General features: G+C 31.9%; 3 protein-coding genes across 3 annotated transcripts; 2 read left to right on the top strand and 1 right to left on the bottom strand.

Moving 5' to 3' along the window:
* Positions 1 to 5,580, top strand: LOC105155935 (probable pectinesterase 68; the record flags this gene model as incomplete). The annotated part of the gene is given in 5 exon segments (XM_011071916.2): positions 1 to 153; positions 688 to 877; positions 1,805 to 2,011; positions 3,877 to 4,115; positions 5,162 to 5,580. Coding segments are annotated over 5 exon segments (946 nt in total), but the record flags the coding sequence as incomplete, so codon positions are not given.
* LOC105155846 (peroxisome biogenesis protein 19-2) lies at positions 7,899 to 11,600 on the bottom strand. Its single transcript, XM_011071824.2, has 5 exons — positions 11,332 to 11,600; positions 11,125 to 11,173; positions 10,635 to 10,956; positions 8,822 to 9,138; positions 7,899 to 8,136 (listed from the first exon to the last, which is right to left on the bottom strand). The coding sequence occupies exons 1-5, from the start codon at positions 11,369 to 11,371 to the stop codon at positions 8,091 to 8,093; spliced, it is 774 nt and encodes a 257-aa protein (XP_011070126.1). The 5' UTR covers positions 11,372 to 11,600; the 3' UTR covers positions 7,899 to 8,090.
* On the top strand, positions 12,028 to 14,995 carry LOC105155844 (pentatricopeptide repeat-containing protein At4g16835, mitochondrial). Its single transcript, XM_011071823.2, has one exon. It carries the CDS (start codon positions 12,516 to 12,518, stop codon positions 14,517 to 14,519), a length of 2,004 nt encoding a protein of 667 aa, XP_011070125.1. The 5' UTR covers positions 12,028 to 12,515; the 3' UTR covers positions 14,520 to 14,995.

The following is a 25,876-nucleotide window of genomic DNA, read 5'->3' as shown; positions in this document are numbered from 1 at the left end:
CCGCCACAAATGGGTCGGCCCCTCCGGCCACCGCCTCATCCGTGTCGACGTTCATGGCCTCGGCGACTTTCGCTCCGTCCAGGCTGCCGTAGATTCTGTCCCGGAGGGTAACCGGAAGAATGTCCTCATTCAAATCAGTGCGGGCTGTTACATGTAATTACACCAAATATACTTCTTTTATTATTATTTTCTTTTTCTAATTTAGAAAATGAAAAAAAAAAATGAGTCGAGAAAAAAATACGTGCATGTATAATCACTTGCATGTTAGTTCATGCAGCGTTTATCGCATTTTACCCCTCTGAAAATACTAATAAGCACAAAACTCCTTTAGTTAACACAAAAAATGCAACGCGATATTTCTCTAAACTCTTTTAAAGAGACGTTCACTGTCTCCCACGTCAGGAAGTTGCATCGTACTTTTTCATTTCTAGGGAGATTTCTTGCGGTCTATTAATATTTTCACAAATGGGCCTAATGTATTCACGTGGGATGTGTGTGAATATTAATGTACAGTTCAAAAAAAGTAATCAATTACACGACAAATATTGCATTTGTTTTTCACAAGAAAGTTAGAAGTGCAAATACATAAACCATTGGGATGAATTAATAGTTACATTTATTAGTTAATATTAAAAATGCATGTGTACGTAGTAGTTAACGAAACTAAAGAGGTGTTGTGGTGGACAGAGAGAAGGTGACGGTGCCGGCATCAAAGCCGTACATTACGTTCCAAGGGGAGGGAAGAGATGTGACCGTGATAGAATGGCATGACAGGGCGTGTGACCGAGGACCCGACGGCCAGCAACTCCGTACCTATCACTCCGCCTCTGTCTCCGTCTTCGCACCTTATTTTTCTGCCAGAAATATCAGCTTTAAGGTAATTTAATTTTATATTTTGTAAAAATATTAGGTATTTTTTTAATTATAATATTACCCAATCAAAAATAGCAGCAGGTACATTATATTGAATAAATATATTATATAATTTTTATTAAAAAAATGTGTATATATTAAATGAAACGAAAGATGAATGTAATAAAATTTAAAATAGAGTCAGTCTATTCAATTTTTTTGTCACTTTTCCCACAAACATACGTAGCTACTTTACGTGTTGTCCATGTCTGTCACTATCGTTTGGTTCTAAAAAATTAATTTGAAAGAGATTTTATATCGAATATAAATATTACAATTTTCTAATGATAAATATATATATTTTGATGGGCTGTAAGCATAATTTTGAAATTTTTTATGATTGGCTTTGAATGAAAAATATTGACGTTAGTAAAAAAAATTATATAAATTTTTAATTTTATCTCTTATTTAATATTCTTAAGTATATTTTTGTATTTAAAATGGGATAAATGTAATATATATATATATATATATGTGAAGTGAGGTTACATTATTATATTTTTTCTTATAAATTCAAGATTAATATATAAAAATATTAAATGAGGATTAAAATTAAAACTTTATTTAATTTTTTTTTTGCAAAGGTCAGTATTTTTCATCCAAACCCTAACGAAAGATGATCAAGTGTAAACAGTGAATTTGGGTGTAACTGTAATTCGAAAACTTTTTTTAGGGGAAAGTATAATTTCGCATTTTCAAAAGGGGTCTAAATGTAATTAATCCCACATATATGTATAAATATTATGCCAAGATAATATCTCAAGTAACAAAAATTTTATTTTGTCGTAATATAATTATTATTAATGACAATAATGGTGTACAAAATTATTACAACAGACAATGTGTGCAACGTATTTGAAATAATCATAAACATATATGTATGTATACGCAGAACACAGCACCGGCGCCAATGCCGGGGATGCAGGGATGGCAAGCGGTGGCGTTCCGAATATCGGGGGACAAGGCATTCTTCTCAGGGTGTGGGTTCTACGGCGCACAAGACACTCTGTGCGATGACGCCGGTCGCCATTACTTCAAGGAGTGCTATATTGAGGGTTCTATAGACTTCATTTTTGGCAATGGCAGATCCATGTATAAGGTAAATATTATCTATAGTTTTTAATAATTATAGATTATACTTTATTTAGCGGATATTTGTAATTTCTAGTTCCACACATAATTTTTTATTTAAAAAAAAACTAAAATAAAAGGCAAAAGTATATATAAAGTTTTGAATTTTTGCATGGATGCGTAATTATTAAAATAGAAAATTTATGACGGTCCTATTTCTTTTTAATTTTTCGCTATTCAAACTACAATCAGAAATATTTTGAATATTTATTTATATTTTCATAAAAGCACATAATTCAGTGTTTTAACTTATTTTTATTTATCTTTTTACCTAATTGAGTCAAACATGTTTTTTCTCCCTCTATTTATAAATATGAATACATCCCTCTTTTTTATTAATATCATCAGATTTTGTGAATTTTAATTAATAAAAAAATTTATTTATTCGATGAAAACAAATCTTAAGATACCAGATGTAATTTCTTAAATATGGAGTGTAGTTGTCCGGGGACAATAAAACCAAACATGGCGCGCTTGTGTTATTGTTTTGAAAAAGTGAAGGAGATGGAAGAAAAAGCTGTTTTTGGGTATTGTCGTTTTGTCTTATGTTGCTTGGTGTTTAGCATCTTTTTGGAATGAGGGAGAAATTTGAAAAAAGCGTGTTTGCTTTTTCTTGGCTTTCACAGCTTTTCACGCTTTCTTATGTACGAAAAAGTTTGAAATTGGGATTCCAAAAAAAATAAACAATTATGATAATTATGTGTGAGCATAAAAGTAAGAATTTAGCTGCACATTGCTTCCTAATCATTCTCCCTATTGTGTGCCCACCTTTTCATCCCCTTTTCTTCTATCAATACAAATTCTTGATTTTATTTTTTTTTTTGAAAGGAAATTTCTTGATTTTACCAACACCCCTATTCTTTTCATTAATTTTTAATATGAATATTATAATGAAGGGATAATTACACCTGTATTCTCTAATTTATAGTCTGTTTATACAGATCATTCATATATTTTATGTAATTATATATGTATTCATCATAAATGTCAATATTATTTACACAAACCAACCTTATTTTTTGAAAAACTACACATATACACTCCAAAAACGTCAACATCATTACATAAACTGCCCCTACTTTTTGACTACCAGGTGTGGTTTCTGTAGTTATACAAAAGAGGCAGGAGTTGTTTTGTGTGAACAAACTATAGATTACGAGGTGTAAGTATAATTATCCCTTTGAAATTAATTCCAGAGTGTTTTGGTGCAATGGTTTAAGGCCACATTGCATTTATATATGCGGAGTGGATCTATCTAGAAGAAAGTCTTATGTTTGTATCTCATCGTGTGCAAAATTTCCTCTGGCTAGCGACAATCACAAACAGGGATTATTCTCGGTCCGGTAGACTCGAGAACACCTTGTGGGAAAACTTAGCTATTACAACTAATACAAGATACGTGTATAAAAATTATATCAATTATTTCTTAAAAGCTAATTGATTAGACATAATAAATTTCTACTATAACAATCGTAATTCCTTTTTCTATTATCGGAAGAAGGTGGTACGTCGACAACACGTATAGTTTACTATTTATGCTAATGAGACGTAGTTTAATGGATAAAATTGAGACCGCACAGGCCATGATTATAAAACCATGAGTTCAAATTTCATCACTGTGTGGTCAGTTGTTTTACTTTAATAGTAATTACTCGTCTATTTTAATAATAGTTGTTAATTAATTAAAAATATTTGATATTGATGATTACTATATCAATTATTACAGTTGTTAGGGTTTGAGAGCATAATATAATTATAATCAATTTATTCGAATATATATATATATATATATATAATTTATTTATTTTAATGGGAATGTGTTTTATTTTGCAGGACTGTGAGCTGCACTCAATAGCAACTAGATTTGGGTCAATTGCGGCGCAAGATAGAAATATAGATGATGAGAAGACCGGGTTTGCTTTCGTGAACTGCAGGGTGACGGGCACCGGCCCACTTTATGTGGGCCGGGCTATGGGCCAATACTCAAGGATCGTTTATGCCTATACATACTTCGACGACGTCGTTGCTCATGGAGGCTGGGACGATTGGGACCACGTCAGCAACAAGAACAAGTAAGCCTATATTTTAAATCAAAAATTAATTAGGAAATTCCAAAAAAATTAATATTAATTTTAATCATAACAATTTGGAGAGGTGTTTGGCTAAATTTAAAATATCTTATAACTTTGTATAATTTATAAAATATTAGATTTTTTTTCAAGAATAAGCTTTTAAAGTATTTGGATAAAATAAAATTATGCAGCTTATAAGCTGATAAGTATCATAAATTCCGTAAATATTATGACTAGAATTTTAAGGATTAATTATACTTAGACCCCTTTGAAAATTTTCAAAAAAAAATTGAAATTATATTTGGAACCCCTCAAAAAATTCTTCGTCTATTAAGATTTGGATGAAAAATGCTAACATTGGCAAAACAAATTACATAATTTTTTAATTTACGCTTCATTTAATATATTCATGTATATTTTTATACTTATAAAGAAATAAATGTAATATCTATGTATAGATTGAGGTTAACATCATTATATTTTTTCGCTATAAGTATAAAATTATTACACGAGAATATTAAATGAGGGTAAAATTAAAAATTCATGTAATTATTTTGCTAACTTCAGTATTTTTTATCGAAATCCTAATAAGAAAGGGTCAAATGTAAACTATAAATTTTTGGATGAAGTGTAAATATAATTTTAGAACTTCGTTAGAGATAGTATAATTTCATATTTTTCAAAAGGATCTAAGTGTAATTAACCTAAATATAAAAAATAAATTAAAAATTTACATACATATTGATTGTGCATCAACCGTTAGTCGCCATAAATTACTTGAACTTCAAAGACAAAAAGAAATAACCATAATAATAATAATGTCTAATTCAGTAACTGAGATCCCATGATCTTAAAGATTATGGGTTCGAACCTCGCTTTATGCGTGGTGCGTTGTGTCTACTGAATAATAGATCTGTTGTTTATACTGTAATAATAGGTGTTGATTAGATTTTATTTATATGATATTATTAATTACAATCGATTTATTTCAATTAATAATAATTTATTGCTCTAATTATTTTAATAATAATAATAATACCACGCAGGACTGTGTTTTTTGGAGTGTACAAATGCTATGGGCCTGGAGTTGGAGCAGTGAGAGGAGTATCATGGGCCCGAGAGCTGGACTATGACACGGCCCATCCATTTCTTGCCAAGAGTTTCGTCAACGGAAGACATTGGATTTCACCTTCGGATGCTTAGGCCTTCACGTGCTCGAGACGTGTCCGTGTGCAATAAGTGTTCGACACCATACTGAATGATTTTTTGAAGTGGCCGTGCATTGTAGCTTAGACCACCCTTCTAATTTCAATTCTATTTATTTATTTATTCATTCATTTGATCAGAATTTATTATTAAAAATTGTGACAAGTATACGTCCATGTATAGATGTAATTGGTGCAATTTGTTGCTTGTAAGTGTTCATTTCTACAGTAATGATAATAACAACCAATGTATTATTACTCGTCTCTGACTCAGTTTCATGGCTATGGACCAAAAGCCGTAGCCGAACATTTTATTATACGAGGATGCAAGCATTATCTGTAGCGATTGAAGAGGGTTTTGGGTATGCTGTTGGATTCCGAGGCTTTGAATGACCAAAATGGAGCCGGATGGATGGAGTTGGAAGGAATTTTCTGTGGAGCAATATAGACTGAGAGTGTGTTTGAGTGAGATTTTCAAAATATTTTATCAGATGTTTGCGAGTAAGATATTCGAAAATAATTAAGAAAGATTTGAGAGGATGGGATTATCAGATTTTTAAAAAAAAAGATTAAGTGCAATTTACTTTCAGAATAGTCGAATATTTAAATAAAAAAAAACCTGATGTGGAATTTTCTTTTGCTTTTTTTTTCCCTATCAATAAATCTCCTGCCTCCTAGAAACTGAAGGTAAAAGCTTAGTTATAACTTAGGGTGGTTGACTCGAGCTCGCGAGTTGGCTTAATTTGAAGCTCAACGAAAGCTTCTAACGAGCTCGAGTTTGAGTCAGAAATTTTTTGTTCACAAGTCTGGGAGCTCTTTTTTTTAAAAAAAAAAATTATAGATGTATATATATAATGTTTTATATATTAATTACATATTCAATATTATATCAATTTCATATTCAAAATTTCACCATATATCAATATTTTATATTTTAATTTAAATTATAATAGAATATAGTATTTTTATTTATATTATCTAATCTCTATGAAGATAAATTTAATTAATATTTTAATTAGTTTTGATAATTTTTTATAAATCATTATTTAGTAATTTGTAATCTCTTGTATTTTTATAAATTAACAAGTTCTAACAATTAATTTATATTTTTTAGATTTATTTGTGAGTATATATTTATACCAAGATACGTAGTATGCAATCTATTTTCCTACTAATAAACTTATGTCGAAATTTCATGGTTTCCATAAATTATTCTAATAATAATAATGATGATGATGATAATGATGGTTGAATAATTTTAATTATTTTTTTGTTATTATATTATATATATAATATTAAATCAATCACTGCTTGATTTAGAAAAAGTTCCTTTTAATTTTATATAATTGAAAGAGGTAAATTTAAAATACCATCATTATATTTTAAAAATGTTTGTTCGTGATCATTCTCATTTTACATTTAGAGAAGAACTCATGCTTATTTATTACATTAATATTGATAACTATACAAAATATAAATACTATATTTGGTCTCTTAAATTTTTATTTAAGATTATTTTAATTCCTCAAGTTCAATTCTTGACTTTAACATCCTTAAATTTTAGTTTTTGTCTCAATTTGATCCCTCTTACCATTTTCCGACGAAAATGTGGTCGGATTTTGAATATTTGGAGGGTAAAACGGGCAATAATTTTAATTTTATCACTTTAGTCCCTTAAGTTCATAAAGTTATCAAATTAATCATTTTAAGTGAAAAAATTAACTTATTTATATTTTTTTTGTAATTATTTTATGTGAATAATAAAAATTTTGAACTCTTGTAAACATAATAATAATATATTGCTTAATTTAAAATAAACAGTCTCTTTCTTTAGTAATTCAACAAAAACAAAATTATGAATAAATTTTATAAAATCTATCTAATATAAAAATATAATAAAAAAAACCCAAGTCAATAACTTTTTATTTCAAGAGTTAAACATAAGTCTAAAAAAGTTAAGCCTTAACACAATTTATTAAATGTTTGGATTATCACACAAAAAGTTATTAGATTGTACTTTTTAACTAGATTCTTGGGTATTTCATATTTATATGATCATTTTAAGAGATTTTTCATAAAATGGGACTATTTATTTAGAAAATCTTTTTCTTCAAAATCGTAACTAACACATTTAATAACATTGTTAAGATCTAATTACTAGACATAACTCTAACTCCAAAAATTAAAGAACCAACTTAGATTTTTTTAAAAATATTTTTAGATTAGATAAGTTTAATAAATTTATTTATAATTTTGATATTTTTTGTCACTTATGCAAATGAAAAAAGAAAGATAGACTATTTTATTTTAAATTAAACAATACGTTAATATTTTGTTTATAAGAGTTCAAAGTTTTCGTTTCTTATACAAGATAATAACATCATACCATACAAAAATATAAAAAAGTGATTTCCTTTCCAAGAAAGTACTAATTTGATCATTTTTATACACTTAAAGATCTAAAATGAATCAAACTTAAATCGACCATTTTACCCTCCAAAATGTTAAGTGCCGACCACGTTTTTGCCGAAAAATAGTAAGGAGTGTATGCACCCACTTCAAATCAATTTCAATCCGCTCCAAGAATCCAGATGGGACATAAAATTGAGATAATCAGGCAACGCCATGAAGGCTGAAGATGTCGAACAAACTTGAGTTTGATATATAGACAACATGCCTCAAAACAAAATAATTCCAAGTGACGCATCTAAAATCATTTTTCTATAACGGAAAAGACTGCAGGATAGCGGAAATGCATCTCTCCACCCCCTCACATAATACAACAATTCTGTTGAGACTCCAACATCTCTGGAGACCTGCAAGAGCAAGACAAAGAATTCATAGATGGTCCGTGAAAGAAAGATAAAGATGATTTTAAGGAAAGGGTAAAAACTGACATGATGATCAATCAAGTAATTCAGAGATCGTGTATTAAGTCAACATACGAAAATTAATAAAGATACACCCATTGGAGGAAACCTGAGGCGGGATCAACCAACTTTCCGGAAATCCTAATTCCCATGTTCGATGGGTAATTTATCCTCAATTGCAGATGAGTTTTACACCAATCTTATGGTTAAACGCAGGCAAGAAACAGAGTATTTTAGTCTTTCCTCAAAAGATTGATTCCCTCCAGCTCAGAATTAATGCAGTAATAACCACCTTAGAGACCCTAATATACTTCAGGGAACATCTTTATGCCTAAGCATGAGAGAGTCGATTCTTTTTCCAGAAGGGACGTAAAAATTCTACACACCCCAACTAAACTGCATCTCCACTCAAACTACAGCCAGCATCATTAGAGAGGCTCGTTCATGATGACTTGAGTTGTAGCTACATGACTGAATGCAGCTATTGTACTATAGCCGTATCCTCTTGATTTGCTGTTTCCAAACTATCTAAATACCATAACAAGGATCTTTCTTATATGTAGATTCACTTTCCATGACAGAAATCCGGAGGCTACTTTAAAACTGCAGAAAGAAACTAAGATACACTCACAATTGTCCAAGAGTTGATAGATCAAAGTCTGGAGCAAGCTCCTGCACAATATCATTAGGTGGTTGGCCACACTCTTGCATTTTCTGCATGAGCTCAACAATCTTGTTGAAGTTACTCGGATCTGTTTCATAAACTTGGTTCAATTCTTTTATAAGCTCATATTGGTGAGTATAACGTGCATATTCTTCATCTGTCAATTTAGCTTTATTATCTTCCAGCCATAAAGGATAACGCTCTCCAATTTCTTTCATAGGCTCGTGAAGAATTTCCTTGGACAGAAGCTGTTGCATCATGGTCTCTACAATTGACTCCATATCCTGCATGAAAAGACTCAAAATTATTCATTTTTGAGCTGGAGCAATAAACAAGAAAAGCATGGAATGTCATTGGAAACATCCCGAAACCTTCAACCCAAAAAAGGATCCAGACCCAAAAGAATATAAGCCACATCCACACGCGTCCTTGCAGGTTTAGGAAGAGAGAAAAGAACAAGCCAAAATGAAGAAAAACACACAATGGAGTGAGGGGAGGAAGAAGAAAATTGAATCTAAGGAATGACTGTTCTACTCACTAGACGAGAAAGAAAAATGTTTAAGAAAGCACAAAAATTGCATAAGCAAAATCAGCTTGAATATTTCTGCATTTCCAATAAAGAAATGACTTCAGTTACTGCACAACAAAAGTTCCATATGCAATACCTATTGGTCTCATCTCCTAACCAGCATTTTATTTTGTGCATCCATTCTGCCATACTTGCAATATCAAAATTTTTACATTGAAACAAACTATTACATACATAAAGTTTTCTATAACAGAGTCAAAGCAACAAAAAACAATAAAACAGTATAAAAGACACTGGTAATGGAAATCAAAGGAAGGCTAAAAAACAATGAAAAGTACAATAGTTTCTGGTAATGAATATCAAGGGAAAGGCCCACAATATCAAACATCAATACACACCAATAAGATACAGCGAAGAGTTAGGTTGAGACAATTACTCAGAACCTTCCATTCCCTACTTTCAGTCACATGTCGAGAAGTTTCTGTTATATCTAAGTTACAGAGCAATTGCATCCACCTACCGCAAAAGTCAATTGTGCTTTACAATTTCATACATACTTGCATAATATAAACATCATAAAGGTCCACTAGCTTAATATCCCATTTACACTTTTCTCATTTCATGGACTAGAGTCTATTTACAATTTATGACTGTAGCCATTACTTCAGCAGACCTTCAATTTGGGCCGCATAAAGCATAGCCAACATACTGCACTCAAGACTGATTGAATGTTAAGCAGACAAAACAGTCGAGGAAAATAAAAGAAGTTCATGCTCACGGAACGTCATGAGGGACTTGTTTGTATGTATCCAATAAGGCAGAAAGAACCCATTGAAACACTTTGGAAATGTATTGTGCAAGAACACATACTCAGAGAACAACATATCCATTGTCCTGAAGCAACTTTTATCCATGTGGATATCAATGACAAAAAAGGATGAGAAATTACTGTTCACTTCTTAAGATAATGGTAGGCAAGTTTTGGATACACGTGGAATGATAGCATTTGGTTTCTACAGAACAAATAGCCAAAAAATCTTTCACAAGGTCTTAGCCAGGAGATTTTCAGAAAGGCTCTCCTACAAGGAAAAGAGTTCTCAATCCTTCATCGAACTATAAACACTAGACTTGACAAAGTAGTTGGTCTCAAACATAATCAAATTGCAAAACTCAACTTACTAGATCAACTAAACCAAATAAATGAATCACATGCGGCAAAACATAAGACTCAAGATAAATAAGTTGCCAAACCTGAGAGCCAGCAAGCTCCTCAAACTGCTTAACCCATTCCTCCATCATTGCATCACCCCCCAGATTTTCTGCACCCATTGGTGGTTTTGGACCGGCCACCGACTCCAAACCTTTGACCGCCTCCCTAGTTTGCTCTCTCAGCTTATCAAGCGCCTCAGAAATATGGGCGTCCTGCTTTACTGATGGCACCTTTTGTTTACCCTTTTTCTTAATCTTCAAATCAGGCAATCCCATTCCCAATCCTTGAACATTTCCACATGCCAATGTAGATGAACTCTCTTGCTTGCTCTCTCCAGGTTTTTGACAATTATTATCGACACCACTATAACCCAAAAGGAAAAGTCACAAAATCTATACATATGGAAAATTCAAAACGAACACAGAAGCAAAGCTCATCAGTCAAAGCTCAAAATACAAATTATGTAAAGCTAAAAGCAATCCGCTTCCTATCAAACCACACACACAAAATATGCGGAAAGGGAAAATATACCTTTGAGCAGAAGCGGTGAGGTTAAGGCTCTGGAAATCATCCAAAGCGCCTGAAATCGTTCCAACAAACAAAAAGAAAATGTGAAATTCAGTAAGAGCTGTCATCTGTGTACTAATAATATCTATCTACATCATGCGAAACAATTAACAAATACTCAAGAGAAAAAAACATGGGCCATAAAGAAAAGGGACAACGAATTTCTCTTACTGTCAAGAAGTTGGTCTAAATCCTCGGAGTGGTCGGCCATCAAAACCCTCTCCGCTATGTTTTCTTGCCCTCTTTTTTCAGAATCCCGTATATGTGGGCAATCGATGTGAATCTTTTCCAAGGAGTGGACCCTTTTTCTCTTGCGTCATGTGCTCGCTGTATATATATTATTACGCCTAGAGAAGTGTGAAAATATCTATGTTGTGGATTAAGGGATGGGATTTCCTAGGGGAAATTTTACGGCAGATGCAGTAGTTTGCAGGGATTGATTCGTATTCAGAGGAATGCGGCACTGCTGGTTATCTTATAATAAGGGTAAATTCCACTTTAACCCCTTTTTTTGTTAACGCCAATCCTATCATTTAATCCTTCTTCTAGTTTGATAGTATTAGGGCTAATAATTATAATCACCTTTTTGGCTTAGAATTCTCTCCACTCGCCGCCTCTCTCTTCTCTCCACCGCGTCTCCCAAATCCTACTCTCTCTTTCTCTCAAGCTGCATCTCCTCGCCACCAGCACTTTCTCCACTATCACCACCGTCACCAAGTTAGTTTTTACTTTTATTTTGAAAAATGCACACCACTCCATGAGATATGCTATATGTACAAAATACCTTCCATTAAAAATAAAAATATCAATAAAACAAATTACCCTTTAGAATGGTGGGTGTAATACACGCACCTTTGTTGCGGTTTTTCTTTTTTTAGAATAAAATATTAATTTATTTATGTATATAATTGTATATTGCTATTTATATATAATTAATAAAATACATAATATATGAATATTAATAATATAATTTTTATATGAAAATATAAAAGATCATCCCTACCGGCCCCTCACCCCTTACCGTCGGTATCCCCTACGCCGGCGCCTCCCTCCCCCGTTCTCTGCCATCACCTCCCCTGTTCTCTGTCTATATTTTTGTGCAGTTCTTTGAGTGTTTTTATTAGAATTTTCCATTTTTATGATTTTATTATTTTTTCAGACATTTAGGTAAGGAGAACATGAATATTCAAATTGTAGGTAGTGCTGTAGTGGGGGTTGTGGTAGTTTGGAAATTCGAGGGTTTTAAGTTCTGAGTAGTTTTCCAAATCTGATTGAAATTCAATACTCGGAATAACTTTTCTTTAAGTTTTTCCAAAGAATTAAAGGCTTCTGTTCCCCCTTGCATGCCATGAGAAATGCCGTATCTACAGCTCAGAAATGCAAAGTTTGATCTATCCTACTCCTTGACGGCAATTTCCGTAAGATCTATACATCTCCTCTATAACTCTACTCCTAAAATGCAATACCCAAATGCTGATTCAAACCCACAACTACTTCCCTCCATATCTTCGCCAAATCCGTTGCAGTCGCAATTTCCAAGTACACTACGTCATCCGCATGAAATTAACCACGTCGTCATGAGCAACAAAAAGATAACCTCCTATATTCGACGTGGGGACCTAAACTCAGCAATGGAAGTTTTTCTAAATATGAAGATGAGGACAACGGTCACTTGGAATTCGATTCTATCCGGGTTTTCAAGCAAGCCAGGGAAACTGAAAGAAGCAGAAGACCTGTTTGATAAAATTCCTGAACCAGACACTGTTTCGTACAATGTCATGTTGGCTTGTTACTTCAAAAATGCTGCTGTGGAGGCAGCTAAAGATTTCTTCTATCGAATCCCGATTAAAGATATTGCATCATGGAACATTATGATTTCAGGGTTTTCGCAAAATGGGAGGATGGATGATGCTAAGGAGTTGTTTGATGTCATGCCAAGAAGAAATATTGTGACCTGGAATGCGATGATATCGGGATATGTTGAGGCTGGGAATATGGAATCAGCGCTAGAATTATTTGGAAAGGCTCCTGTGAAGAGTGTAGTTGCCCGGACGAGTATAATCACTGGGTATATGAAGTGCAGTGAGGTTGAATTGGCTGAAAAAGCTTTTCATGAAATGCTGGAAAAGAATTTGGTAACCTGGAATGCAATGATTGCGGGTTACGTGGAAAATGGTAGAGGAGAGGATGCTTTGAAGCTTTTCAAGAAAATGTTGGAATTGGGGATCCAGGCCAATCCGTCAAGCTCGAGTAGTGTTCTTTTGGCTTGTAGTAATATGTCACTGTTGAAATTGGGGAAACAAATTCATCAATTTTTGTACAAGTCCCCTATGTATTTTGACACGACTGTAGGAACTTCATTGATCAGCATGTACTGCAAGTGTGGGGTTCTGGAAGATGGATGGAAATTGTTTATGGAGATGTCATCTAAAGATGTGGTGACTTGGAATGCAATGATTTCAGGCTATGCCCAGCATGGGGTCAGCGACAAGGCTCTCCATCTGTTTTCTGAGATGAGAGATAAAGGAACGAAACCAGATTGGATTACCTTTGTTGGAGTCTTATCTGCCTGTAATCATGCTGGATTAGTGGATCTTGGGATTTATTATTTCGAGAAAATGCAAAAGGATTATGGAATTATAGTAAAACCAGATCACTACACATGTATGATTGATCTACTTGGTCGAGCTGGTAAGCTTACTGAGGCAGTGGATTTGATTAAAAATATGCCCTTTAAACCTCATTCTGCAATATATGGAACCCTTCTAGGTGCTTGTAGGATACATAAGAATTTAGAAATTGCTGAGTTTGCTGCCACAAACTTGCTTAACCTCGATCCTGTTAATCCGGCTGCCTACGTGCAACTTGCTAATGTCTATGCTGCAAAGAAGAACTGGGAAGGTGTTTCTAGAATTAGAAGATCAATGAAGAAAAATATGGTCATTAAAACACCTGGATGTAGCTGGATTGAGATAAAGAGTGTAATTCATGAGTTCAGATCAGGAGATAGGCTTCACTCTGAGCTTGTACACATACATGCCAAACTCATTGAGCTTGAGAAAAAAATGAAGTTGGCAGGTTATGTGCCTAATCTTGAATCTGCTTTGCATGACGTCTCGGAGGAGCAAAAAGAGCAGCTACTTCTGTGGCATAGTGAGAAACTTGCTATAGCCTTTGGATTAATAAGGGTGCCATTGGGTCTACCAATCAGAGTATTTAAGAACCTCAGAGTTTGTGAAGACTGCCATGAGGCCACAAAATTTATCTCAGCAATAGAAGGTAGGGGAATAGTTGTGAGAGATACGACAAGATTTCACCATTTTCAGGACGGAAAATGCTCTTGTGGCGATTACTGGTAGACGCACTAAACAGAAGTGGAACAGCTCCTTAAGTTCTGTTTGAGATAAGTTTTGGTTCGCTTTGTGACCAGAAACTGGTTACTTGCCATCTGTGAATTTTACTATCAACAAGAAGCTGCCAGCCAGGCTTGGAACTCATCATGTCAAATAGATCTGCAGTCATATTTTGACACTCAAGCGGCATATGAAACTCATGCCTGCTTGCATGAACCTCTCGGGTCCATTCTTGTGCCAAGCTCCAAAACAAGGTGATATCAGTCTCACCTCTGCTCACCCCTCGAGCCAACGTTTCAGTCAGAAATTTCAGAAAGGTCACAATCTGTATAAAGGTTTTCCATTTGCAATGTAGCACAAACATTATCTGATGATACATTATGGTCACTGAGGAAGTGACAATCTGTGTAGGCAACATGTAGAAGTGAGGACTCTCTTCTGGAGTGGACCCCTAAATACGTACATAAAAGAAAAAAGAATTTGTTTTAATAATTGCTTCTCCATATTTCTTTTTCTTACAAATTGTTATATTTTTGTTAAACCCACAATTATAATATATTCTCTCTCTCACCCTACGCTTCAATTCTTTCCTCTAACAGACTTTTTCTTTCTCATTCTCACACCATAATTCTTTTTTCACATATTTTTCTTTCTATCTCGCATCATAATTCTTTTTTATATACTCGCAGAAACCGCATGCAGAGATAACTAGTTGAAATTTAAATATGAACTTGATTTTGTCCAAATGACGGATTGATATTAATAAAATTTTAAATAAAAATCTTATATCCAAATGATGAACCTATAATATTAATTGATGATGAAATCGAAACAAGTTCAAAATAGGAATAAAGACGTAAGAGTTGGTAAAAACAAATGAAATTAAGTACAATATATCTAACTGGCATTTAAATTTCTTAAGTATCATTTGAATTTATATTTGCATTCAAATTTGATGAACTTTTAATAATTTGTATCAACCAAATTTTATTTATTTCATATATTATTCAAATTTAACTAAATTAATTTTCGTCCATTAGTTTGGCATAATTTAATCATAAAATTAATTTTGAGTAATTACGGAGTCTATTTGAGAAACTTGAGCATATTTGGTCAAAATTTCATTACGTAATCAATACAAATAAAATGTGTAATGATACTCATTTAATTTCACGGATCTTGAGTATGGTATGATCTTCTATCCGTGGGGTAAGATATGGATATGAGTACGAAGATTATTTTTTTAGTATATCCTAACCATTGACAAGCCTAATCAGAGAGTATTAGGAAATAATTACTTTATCACAAGAATGTGTTGGATAATGCAATAACATATTCTTTCTCTACGCTCATACTGTAATAGCATAATAATTAAAAAAAAAAAAAAGAGTAAATTACAACGAACTTTTTTAAAATTTGTTATAATTATTAATACTTTCTTATAATTAGAAAATTTACAAACACTCCCCTCCCCTCCTGAAATTAACAACCACCAACAAATATCCCCTACATTGAACTATTAATTACGAGATATAATGTTAAATGACTGTTAATACAAGAAATTATTTATAAATTTTAGTAATTATAATTATGACAAATTTCAGGGAGCCCTTCTAATTTTCCTTATAAAAGCCCTTTTAGGTTGTAGAGAAATAATCCAAATGGAAGAGGAAAGCAAGATTTTCTTAGCTAGTTATAAAATGGGCTTGTTGAGGCATTATCCCAAAAAGTAGTTCCACTCCCTCAAAATCAAGGACTTGTTACAAAAAAGACTCTATGATGATTAGTATCTAAACTTCAAGACACATAGCACCAACAAAATGTCTAACCAACAACGTGCAACTCTGTTACATATGAGTGCATATCTGCATTGATGCAACTTGTGATTTGATCGGTGTTTCATTGCGCAAGATATTATTTGTTTTAGTTTCGTATGAACCTCATAGGTCTATCCTGAAAGGGCACCTAACTAGGGAGATGAGGATTTAGAGCTTATAAGCCATTTAAACTCCTCATTTGTAATTAATGTGAAACGCTTACCTACATCATACATAATATCCAAAAAAACAGAGATCTAGTGCCGAGAACTCAAAGTTGATTTTGTTGTATGCTTTTATGATGCCCAAACAATCTCCTTCCATGATCATTCCCATATACGGAAATTCCGGTGCAGACCGTGTAACAAGGAGCTCTGCATGGTCAACCTCCAACACATCCTCGAAGAAGGTTGTTTTCAAGGCGACACAGTCACCAACATACTTTTGTTAGGAATGGCAAAAGTATATAAAAATGTTATATCATCAAGTCGTAATTTTATTTTTGCTAAGTCATTTTCTGGAAAAAAAAAATATTTTGGATTGTCATGCCGTCAAATTCGTCGAAAGCCCGAATTAGTTGTTGATATGACTGATGACATGAAAATTTTCTGGCAAATTTTTAAAAAATGACTAAAATTTCCACAACTTTTAAGGGTTTAATTCAATGTACTCTCATGTGATATTGCAAATAAACAAATTACTCCTTACGACAAAAATAATAATTTAGCTCCTTTTTCTAACCCTCCCTCCATGACGGTTTTGTTGCAGTTTGTCCAAATGGCCCAAGTGATGATGATTCTCAAAATCCAGTTCTTTGTGCATATAATGGAGCTACTCTTTCGCCGAGCTGTGCCACTCCGGAACCTTTTGTCAAGGAATTTATACTGTATATAAAGGGAAAACACTTCTTTGTTGCTTTTTTTTTTTTGGTATGTTTATTATATTTAATTTATTTTTTTTAAAAAACTATATTAAATAATAAATATTTTATTTTAAATAATATTTATAAATATTTGCACATATATGGAATGTGCCACAAATTATTGGTTTTATAATGCCTAGATTGGTATAGCAAAATCACAAACAACCATTGCATGACGATAGTGCTCTTCCATATGTCCATACATTAGGCATTCTCCACATCAGCGTGTGCGGCACACCTAATTGTGTGTGGAATTAATTTAAAACTTGAATAATGAGTAATATAAATATTATTATTTTATAAAAATATATGTTTTAGTTAAATAAACAAAAAGTAATAAAAAGATAGAGTTTGTGAGAAGTTGTTGAGATAACAGTGGGGGAATAATAAACTTGAAAATTAGAGAGCCAGAGAGAATTGGAGGTTGAAAAAGCAAAAAAAAGGATAAAAATTAAAATAATTTAAAAAATAAAAAAGTGAAATACTAAAAAAATTTGAGACACCAAAGAGGTGCTCTTAAATTATAATAAAGTATCATTAATTTGTGGCACACTTTATATGTGTACAATTTCTATAAATATCACTTAAAATAAAATATTTATAAAATTTTATTATTTAATAAAATATATATAACATAATAAATTAATATTAAAACTACAAAAAAAAATAGTGACAAAGACAATGAATGAAAATCAAAGAAAAAATAACCATTGAAAGATAATGTGGGAATGAGAAGAGATGGGTGGGTGAGAAGTTAATAAATGAATTAAATTAAATACAAAAATTGACAAACCAAAATAAGTTAATTATACTAGCCGTCGTGGCACGTCACTTTTATGTGTATATAATAAATAATCTTTTATATTTTAAAATATATTAAAAATAAGTGTAGAATATATAAAGCAGTACATTACATTAATAAAAAGAAAGAAGGAAAAAAATAATAATTTATCAATTAATGTAAATTTTGAAAAAAATTAGTTATTTTATTATGAATGGTATTTTTGACTTCAACAAAAAATTGATGCGATGGAGTTTGTAAGTGTAGAATGACTTTTCTCTTTATATCAGTATAGATAAATACCTGAATCAGTTGATACCTAAGATTAACAGCAGTTGTAAGAATGGGTGGTTGGTGTAACTTCCAAATTTGAATAGGTTGGTAGCTAAAGCAATCTTCTGTCTGAGTTTAGCATTCATCGACAATTGTAAGCATTTCTAACCTTAGTATCAATGCATTCTTGGAAAACTGATGAGTCCTATATATATATATATATAGGCGGAAAATTGTATGCTTGATATATTAATATATATAGGAAAAAATTCAAGCAACCCCTTATGATATTACAAATGAGTAAATTAAAGATTCATATTTTATTGATAAAAATTATTATTTTAAAAAAACAAACAAAATTAACAATCGCCGCCCCCCACCCCTTCCCCCGCTCCCTTTTTTCCCCGCAGCGTTCCCCTAAATTTGGGCGACGCGATCAAGAAAGAGGGCCATGGGTGACGCATCGCCCTCTTTCTTGATCGCGTCGCCCAAATTTAGGGGGGACACTGCGCTACTCCACCAAAAACTAGCAATGGAACACTCGAACTCTTTGGCCAGCGATTTTGGAACATGAAAACAACTCATAGCTCATGAAGGAATTGTCTGAAGAACCGATCTGTTTCCATAGCATGTCGCCTAAAGATTGAAAGATTGAAAAGCCTAAGATATTTATCCAATTTTTTTGACTATTTGCATGTTTAATACCCTAGCAAGGTTGTCCTGTTCTTCTTGATTAACATTAGAACTAAACATCATCTCTGATTTTCTCATGTTAATCACTTGTCATAATGCTCTCTCATACTTTGCAAGCAAGTCTGATTTTGTTGAATGCTCATCAAAAGAGAGTTCAAAAAATATTAATGAATATTTTTTAAATCAATAATTATGCCCAGATTCAAATAGGCATCGGCTATATTTTTTAAATCAATAATTGGGGCTTGCATTGTGATTGGCTGAAAAAGATGATGTGGTGAAGACATGGCCTGAAGTTAGGGAACTAAAACGAGAATGGCCTAAAGTTAGGGGATGAAAATTGCCTTTAAGCCTTTTATTTTCAGCTAATCACAATGCAAGTCCCAATTTAAAAAGTCACGTGTCTGACATGTGACTCAACTTTCTGACCAAATTTGTACCAAAATTGAGATTTTTTCAATTTTACAAGATCAAAATGGAACCCTAGTAACTTAGGGAACTAAAACGAAAATGACCTGAAGTTAGGGAACGAAAATTGACTTTAATCCTTCAAATACGTATCGGCTAATATTTTCAAATTTTGAACAATATTTTTAAATAATTATAGACACTATCACAAGCTTATTCACCATCAATGTATATAGATATGAGCAAAGGAAACAAATAAAAAAGATCCAGAGGGATAGAAATTGCAAAACCGAGCTGCAGATCGATGTAGTACGGAAACTGTGTCATGCTGCAAAAAGTTTGAATTTTCAATCTAGAATATTGTTATTTTTAGATATATATAATTAAATCCCTCCAAAAATTGAAAAAAATTAAAAAAAGGGTTGAAAACAATGATTAAAATGTTAATAATTAGAGCTAAAAATTGAAAATTATTGCATTAAAGTGAAAGCATCGAGAGAGCAACCAAACTTTCCTCCCCGGAGGCCGACGGCCGTGCATGTCTCGCTCGGCGGACCCTTTCGCACACTAACCGGAGAGCCCTCTGCCACCGCACGTCACCGGCGCCGCTGGGTTCCCTACCAAACGCTATCTCGCCCATCTGGAACACGAAGAGCCGCATGGCATGCATCATGTCACTGCAGGTCTCGTGCAGCGGCCGGAAACTGAAGCAGAACTTGAGCACGAAGGGCAGCACCAGGGCGGTGAGGAGCGGAGTTAGACCTTGATGGGCGGCGCCTACGAGGCTGAGCTTTGCTAGCGCCACCATTGCTAAACCCATGTGTGTATATGTGCGTGTGTGTATATCTATATATATATATATATATATTTCTTACTGCTGGAGATGAAAGATAGAGATGAGGGTTTGTTTATTTATTTCCTTTAAGTGGAAGAAAGAATCATCAACACAAGAAGGTATAGGTATGGTATGCGATGACGGGGTTGAAAGATTTTCTATCCCATATGTATTTTACGCTCTATCACATCCACTCCTATATTGTATGTGACACATTTGTAATGATATATGAATTTTTTAACTAAAAAAATTTACAAAACATATTCAAACGAGTTATTTATGATATTGCAAATGAGTAAATTATCTCTAATGAAATAAATATAGTAATTTACGTTTATATATTTTTTAAAATACAGCAATTTATCCCTTGTGTATTTTAAAATTCAGCAATTTACCTCCCTGTCTGAGGAGGTAATTTGGTTCATCTAAAAAAGTACAGGAGGTAAATTACTATTTTTTTTATTATATGCGGATAATATGCCCATTTACAATATCACAAGAGGTATATTATTAAGCCCAAAAAATTTATTTCTAAAAGAAATACATGCGCGTCAATCACAATTTATAGGAAAAAGTATATTTTTTGTCTTGTATCTTAGTGTCAATATATTTTTCCTCCCACTTTGAATCATTTAATCATAATTTGATCGTATTTTGACATAAAATGCAAGTTTAAGCACATGATCGTTATTCAGAAAGCAGAAAAGTGAACGTTCACGTGGCTTTTTCGTCAAAATACTAGCAGAATCACTAGGAAAGAAATGACTATTGGCTACAATTTTAATAGATATGGTCTAAAACCGTGGTAAATACTTTTACTGACCACAGTTAAATAAAATTGAAACAAAAGCATAGGTTTTCCACCAAGAAAAAGTTTAGCCATGACAAATGTTTCAGTCACCCCCGCACATACCATGGCCAACATGCCATTGTCAATGACTATTTGTTACGACTATTTCATTATTAATCATGATAATTTGTCATGGTTAAAATATTGCATTTTTTTGTAATGAATCTGACGAAATGAGTAAAAGTGAATTTTTTTTATAGTTTTTAATATCAATAATCAGACTCTCCCATAATCAATAAAACGAAAACAATACTAACATTAACAGAAAATAAAAAATATATAATTTATTTCATATTTAAACCAAATACAAATATGACATAAAAATGTGACAGACGATATGATATGTAATATGCTACATCAAGAAAATGGGTATTTTGGGGGATGTAAAAGTCCCATTACTGTCAAAGGTAATAATATATTTTTGTTTTTATTACTGGGAACAAATGTACATTGTAACTATAGTTTTAATGTGTTCTAACGTGTAGTTGTGTAAGAAGAAGGCAGTATTTGTTGATATCTGCCAGAAAGTTACTTTTGGTTTTTTCCCAAATTTACGTACTCTTCTACGTCTTTCTTGACATGTTATATATATATATATATGGCATAACTAATTTTTGATCTAATAATACCCAACTTTGTGATGATTTGTTTTTTTTCTAATTTTTATATGTAAAATACATATTATTATCTTCATTTGTTATTAACAAAAAATGCACTATAAGAAAGTGGCGCAATAATTACAAGAAAATTTAATGTTAAAATCAGCATCGAGTTAATTAGCTAAAAAAATTTTCATAGCTAATTTATATAATATAATATATATATATATATATTAGACAATTCGTTGCTAAATTCGTCAGTAAGTTAATTTTTTATACTAAATAATATAGATTAGCAACGAGAATTTACTTACTAATTAATTCAGCGTTAATTTTTCTCATTGTTATTGAGTTATTTTTTTTATATATAGTGATACTTTAATATTTTTTCACTCATTATTTAATGGACATATATATATGTACATAGTAAACAAAGGGTAATGATAATTTGACATGGCATTATTAGCAACATAAACACATATATAATAATATTTTTATTTTCAAATAATCATTAATTTTTAATACAAATATAAAAACACATCTATTTGAGCTAATAATGTGATATAATTAATTAAATCTCAACACCAACAATTGTGACTAATATTATTATATAATGACTCGTGGAAAATAAATATTTGTTAATTCTAAATTAAAACATCAATGCAGACCAAATCAGAAGTATAATATATACTAGAATTTACGTCTTACCTACTTTCTATAATAATAGGAAGAAAATGCTATTTTATTTTCAAAATAATAAAATAATAACACATGTCTAGTTTATAATTCAAAACGTATAAATAATTAATTAATCATATACATAAATATATTATACACTTGCATAAGATAAATTAAATTTAATAAAATTTAGGTTCAACTTAATGTAAGTAAAATTTTCAACTTTTATGTAGCTTGTACGTTAAGATATTAATATTTGATGAGATGATTGTTTAATTTAGTATTAGAGCGAGTCAAGTTAAATAAAAGATCTTGATGTTTGAATACTATTGTTGCTCGTTTATTAAAAAATATTTCACGTGTAGAAGTTGTACGCGATGGACGTACTGCCCCCTCGCCTCTTAGTGAAAATAATAGTTACCACTACAAGGCTAAATTGTAAATGAAAGAATTGATAAAAATATTCACATCATACAAAATTTAATTAGTTATATATCCATAATTATATTTAGGGTAAATTATAATGGATTTTTTTGAAAAATTTATTATAATTATGAATATTTCCTCGTTGTTTGAAAAATTACAAATATCTCCTTGGAATTACAAAATCCTAACAAATACCTTCTTGTAATAGCTCATTGTAGGGGTATTTGTTAGGGTATTTGTAATTTTAAGGGGTATTTACAATTATGATAAACCTCAAGGGAGCCCGTTATAATTTGTTGATTTATGGTCTATAACCTTTGGAAAAGTACATAGACATCCCATCAGAAACGTCAACATCATTTACACAAGTCACCATTATTTTTTGAAAAACTATATGTACACCCTAGAAACATCACGTTATTACACAAATCATTCATACTTTTTGGGTGCTAGGTGTAGTTTTTATAATACGAAAAGAAAAAAGAATTATTTATGTAAATAGATCATAAATCAGGAATATAAATGCAATCATTTCTAAAAATAATTTGGGGCAGCTTTTTGTGCAAAGGTGATTAGATGTTGGGACATTGGACAAGAACAATGTGGGATTTTTTTGGAATTTAAGCAAATGATATGTGACAAGACAAAAGCAGTGGACCTATCATATTGGTGAAGGAAATTTCCTTGCAGCTTCATGGAAATAGGACTCTTCTGATGCAATAACGTTGATAACATGCAAGAGTTTGTTTTTATTTCATTTTTTTATACAGTGAAGTTGATAGAAACTATATCTATAATTATCAAGAAGTAGTGTATATATCTATTGTAAAAGTTTGTACTCGGATTCATACTCAAATATAGCTCACCCGAGTCTTGTGCAAATTATGTACGCAATTTCAAGAAATAGAATTAAAAAAAGGGAAACAGGACGGATTTTGTCAGATTCGAGATGTTCTATTTAATTTTTGTGAAATTTGAGATTTATATTGGTATTGTGTTGGACCTGAGACTCGACTTGTCTCATTACAAATTTGCCTCCATCCCGATTTAGTTCGGAATACGTATGAGGAGTCTGTTCTATTTAAATTTTGTGAAATTTGAGAGCTGTACTGGTATTGTGCTGGACTTGAAACTCGACCCGTCTCATCACAAACTTGCCTCCATCCCGGTTCAGCTCGGAATACGTACGAGGAGTCTGTTCTATTTAATTTTTGTGAAATTTGAGGGCTATACTGGTATTGTGTTGGACTTGAAACTCGACCCGTCTCATCACAAATTTGCCTCCATCCCGGTTCATCTCGGAATAAGTATGAGGAGTCTGTTCTATTTAATTTTTGTGAAATTTGAGGGCTACACTGATATTGTGTTGGATCTGAAATTCGACCCGTCTCATCTCAAATTTGCCTCCATCCCAGTTCAGCTGGGAATATGTACGAGGAGTTTGTTCTATTTAATTTTTGTGAAATTTGAGAACTATACTGGTATTGTTTTGGACTTGAAACTTGACCTATCTCATCACAAACTTGCCTCCATCCCAGTTCAACACGAAATACACACGAGGAGTCTAACTAGTAAAACTTGATTAAATTCTTTATTCTTTTCAACTAGTCGATATAATATTCTTATAACATTAATATTATTGCTTGTAAATGCCCGAGAAGTTGCTCGTTATGTTAAAATATATATAATTTATTTTACACATATGTAGTAAATAAAAGCCAACTTTTTGTAATAAATGAAATATATTTAAAAAAATAGGGTAAATTGTAACAGATTTTCTTGAAATTTGTCATAATTACAAATACTTTTTTAATGTTTAAAAAATTACAAATACTCTCTGTAATGGATTATCACAAAGGGGTGTTTGTTAGGATATTTATAATTTTAAGGGAATATTTATAGTTTTTCAAACAGTTAGAAGTTATTTATAATTATAATAAATTTTAGAAAAATCTGTTGTAATTTACTCTAAAAATATTGTTCGAAGTGGGTTTTGGACAAGACCGGGGTAGGGTCGATTCGGACCCAACCGAGTCTATAAACTAAAAGCTTGGCCGTTCTCAGACTTCCATCAATCATGTACATGGATCGCATTTCTAAAATTAAGCAGTTTAAGAAAAAATGTAAGTTTGCAAACATCTCTAAGGTTGCATCTGAACTAAAGAATTTGAAATTTCATAATAATTTTTTTGAAAATGTTTGGATAATTTTAAATGTAAAGGATTTTCAAATCCTTTCATTTTAATTTTGAACTAAATTTTGATGAATATGAATGAATTTCAAATTTCGTTCAAATTGAGTCATTTTAAATTCTTTTTTCAAATCCTTCCATCAAATTCAATACACCCTAAGAATTTTATTAAAGTACAAGTGGTACTGCTAGACGTGCATAGCAGAATGAGGCACATGTCGATGTATGCGTATGTCCAAAGCAGTACTATGACCAAGAAGTGTTTGGTTTTGTGTGGTAAGCAAATTGAATTTTAAGATGAATTTTTGTTATAATGAGGATATAAGTCTTTGAATTAGTCTAGGGGTTGGGGTAGGATCTTACCCTATCCATTGATACCCCTAATCACACTTACTGGAAAGAGTTTTTAACTCTTTTTCTCTTACCTCTGATAAAATTAATTTTACTTTTTATATGAGATAAACGTGTATATATATATATATATATATATATATATGAAGGTGGTACTATACACATCTGACATGGTACCACTAATAGATCAAATCAGACAAGTGTTAATCTATCTAGTCCATCAGTTCTAATTGTACAATCGTACCTATCTAGTTAGCTTGTCATATACCATTTATTAGCAATTTCAATTAGACCCTTCTATTTTTGTTTTTATCAACTCTCTCATCTTCTTCTTTACTAAGTGTTTAAAGAGAGTTCTAACCATTTTTCTAGTTTATTTCTTTTACTTAATCAACTGTTTAAATTTACGACATATTAGATCGGGACATGTTAATCAATCCCAACACATTTTTATTGAAAATTTATACGTACGTCGTAAGTGTAAGATCCACGCAGAAGCTAAATCAGCCAAATATTTTTTTTTTTAAGTTTTAATTATA

Source organism: Sesamum indicum, linkage group LG2, assembly GCF_000512975.1.
Source record: "Sesamum indicum cultivar Zhongzhi No. 13 linkage group LG2, S_indicum_v1.0, whole genome shotgun sequence".
NCBI lineage: Eukaryota > Viridiplantae > Streptophyta > Magnoliopsida > Lamiales > Pedaliaceae > Sesamum > Sesamum indicum.
Note: the sequence above shows the minus strand (reverse complement) of the source record. Positions and strands in the feature narration are given on the sequence as shown.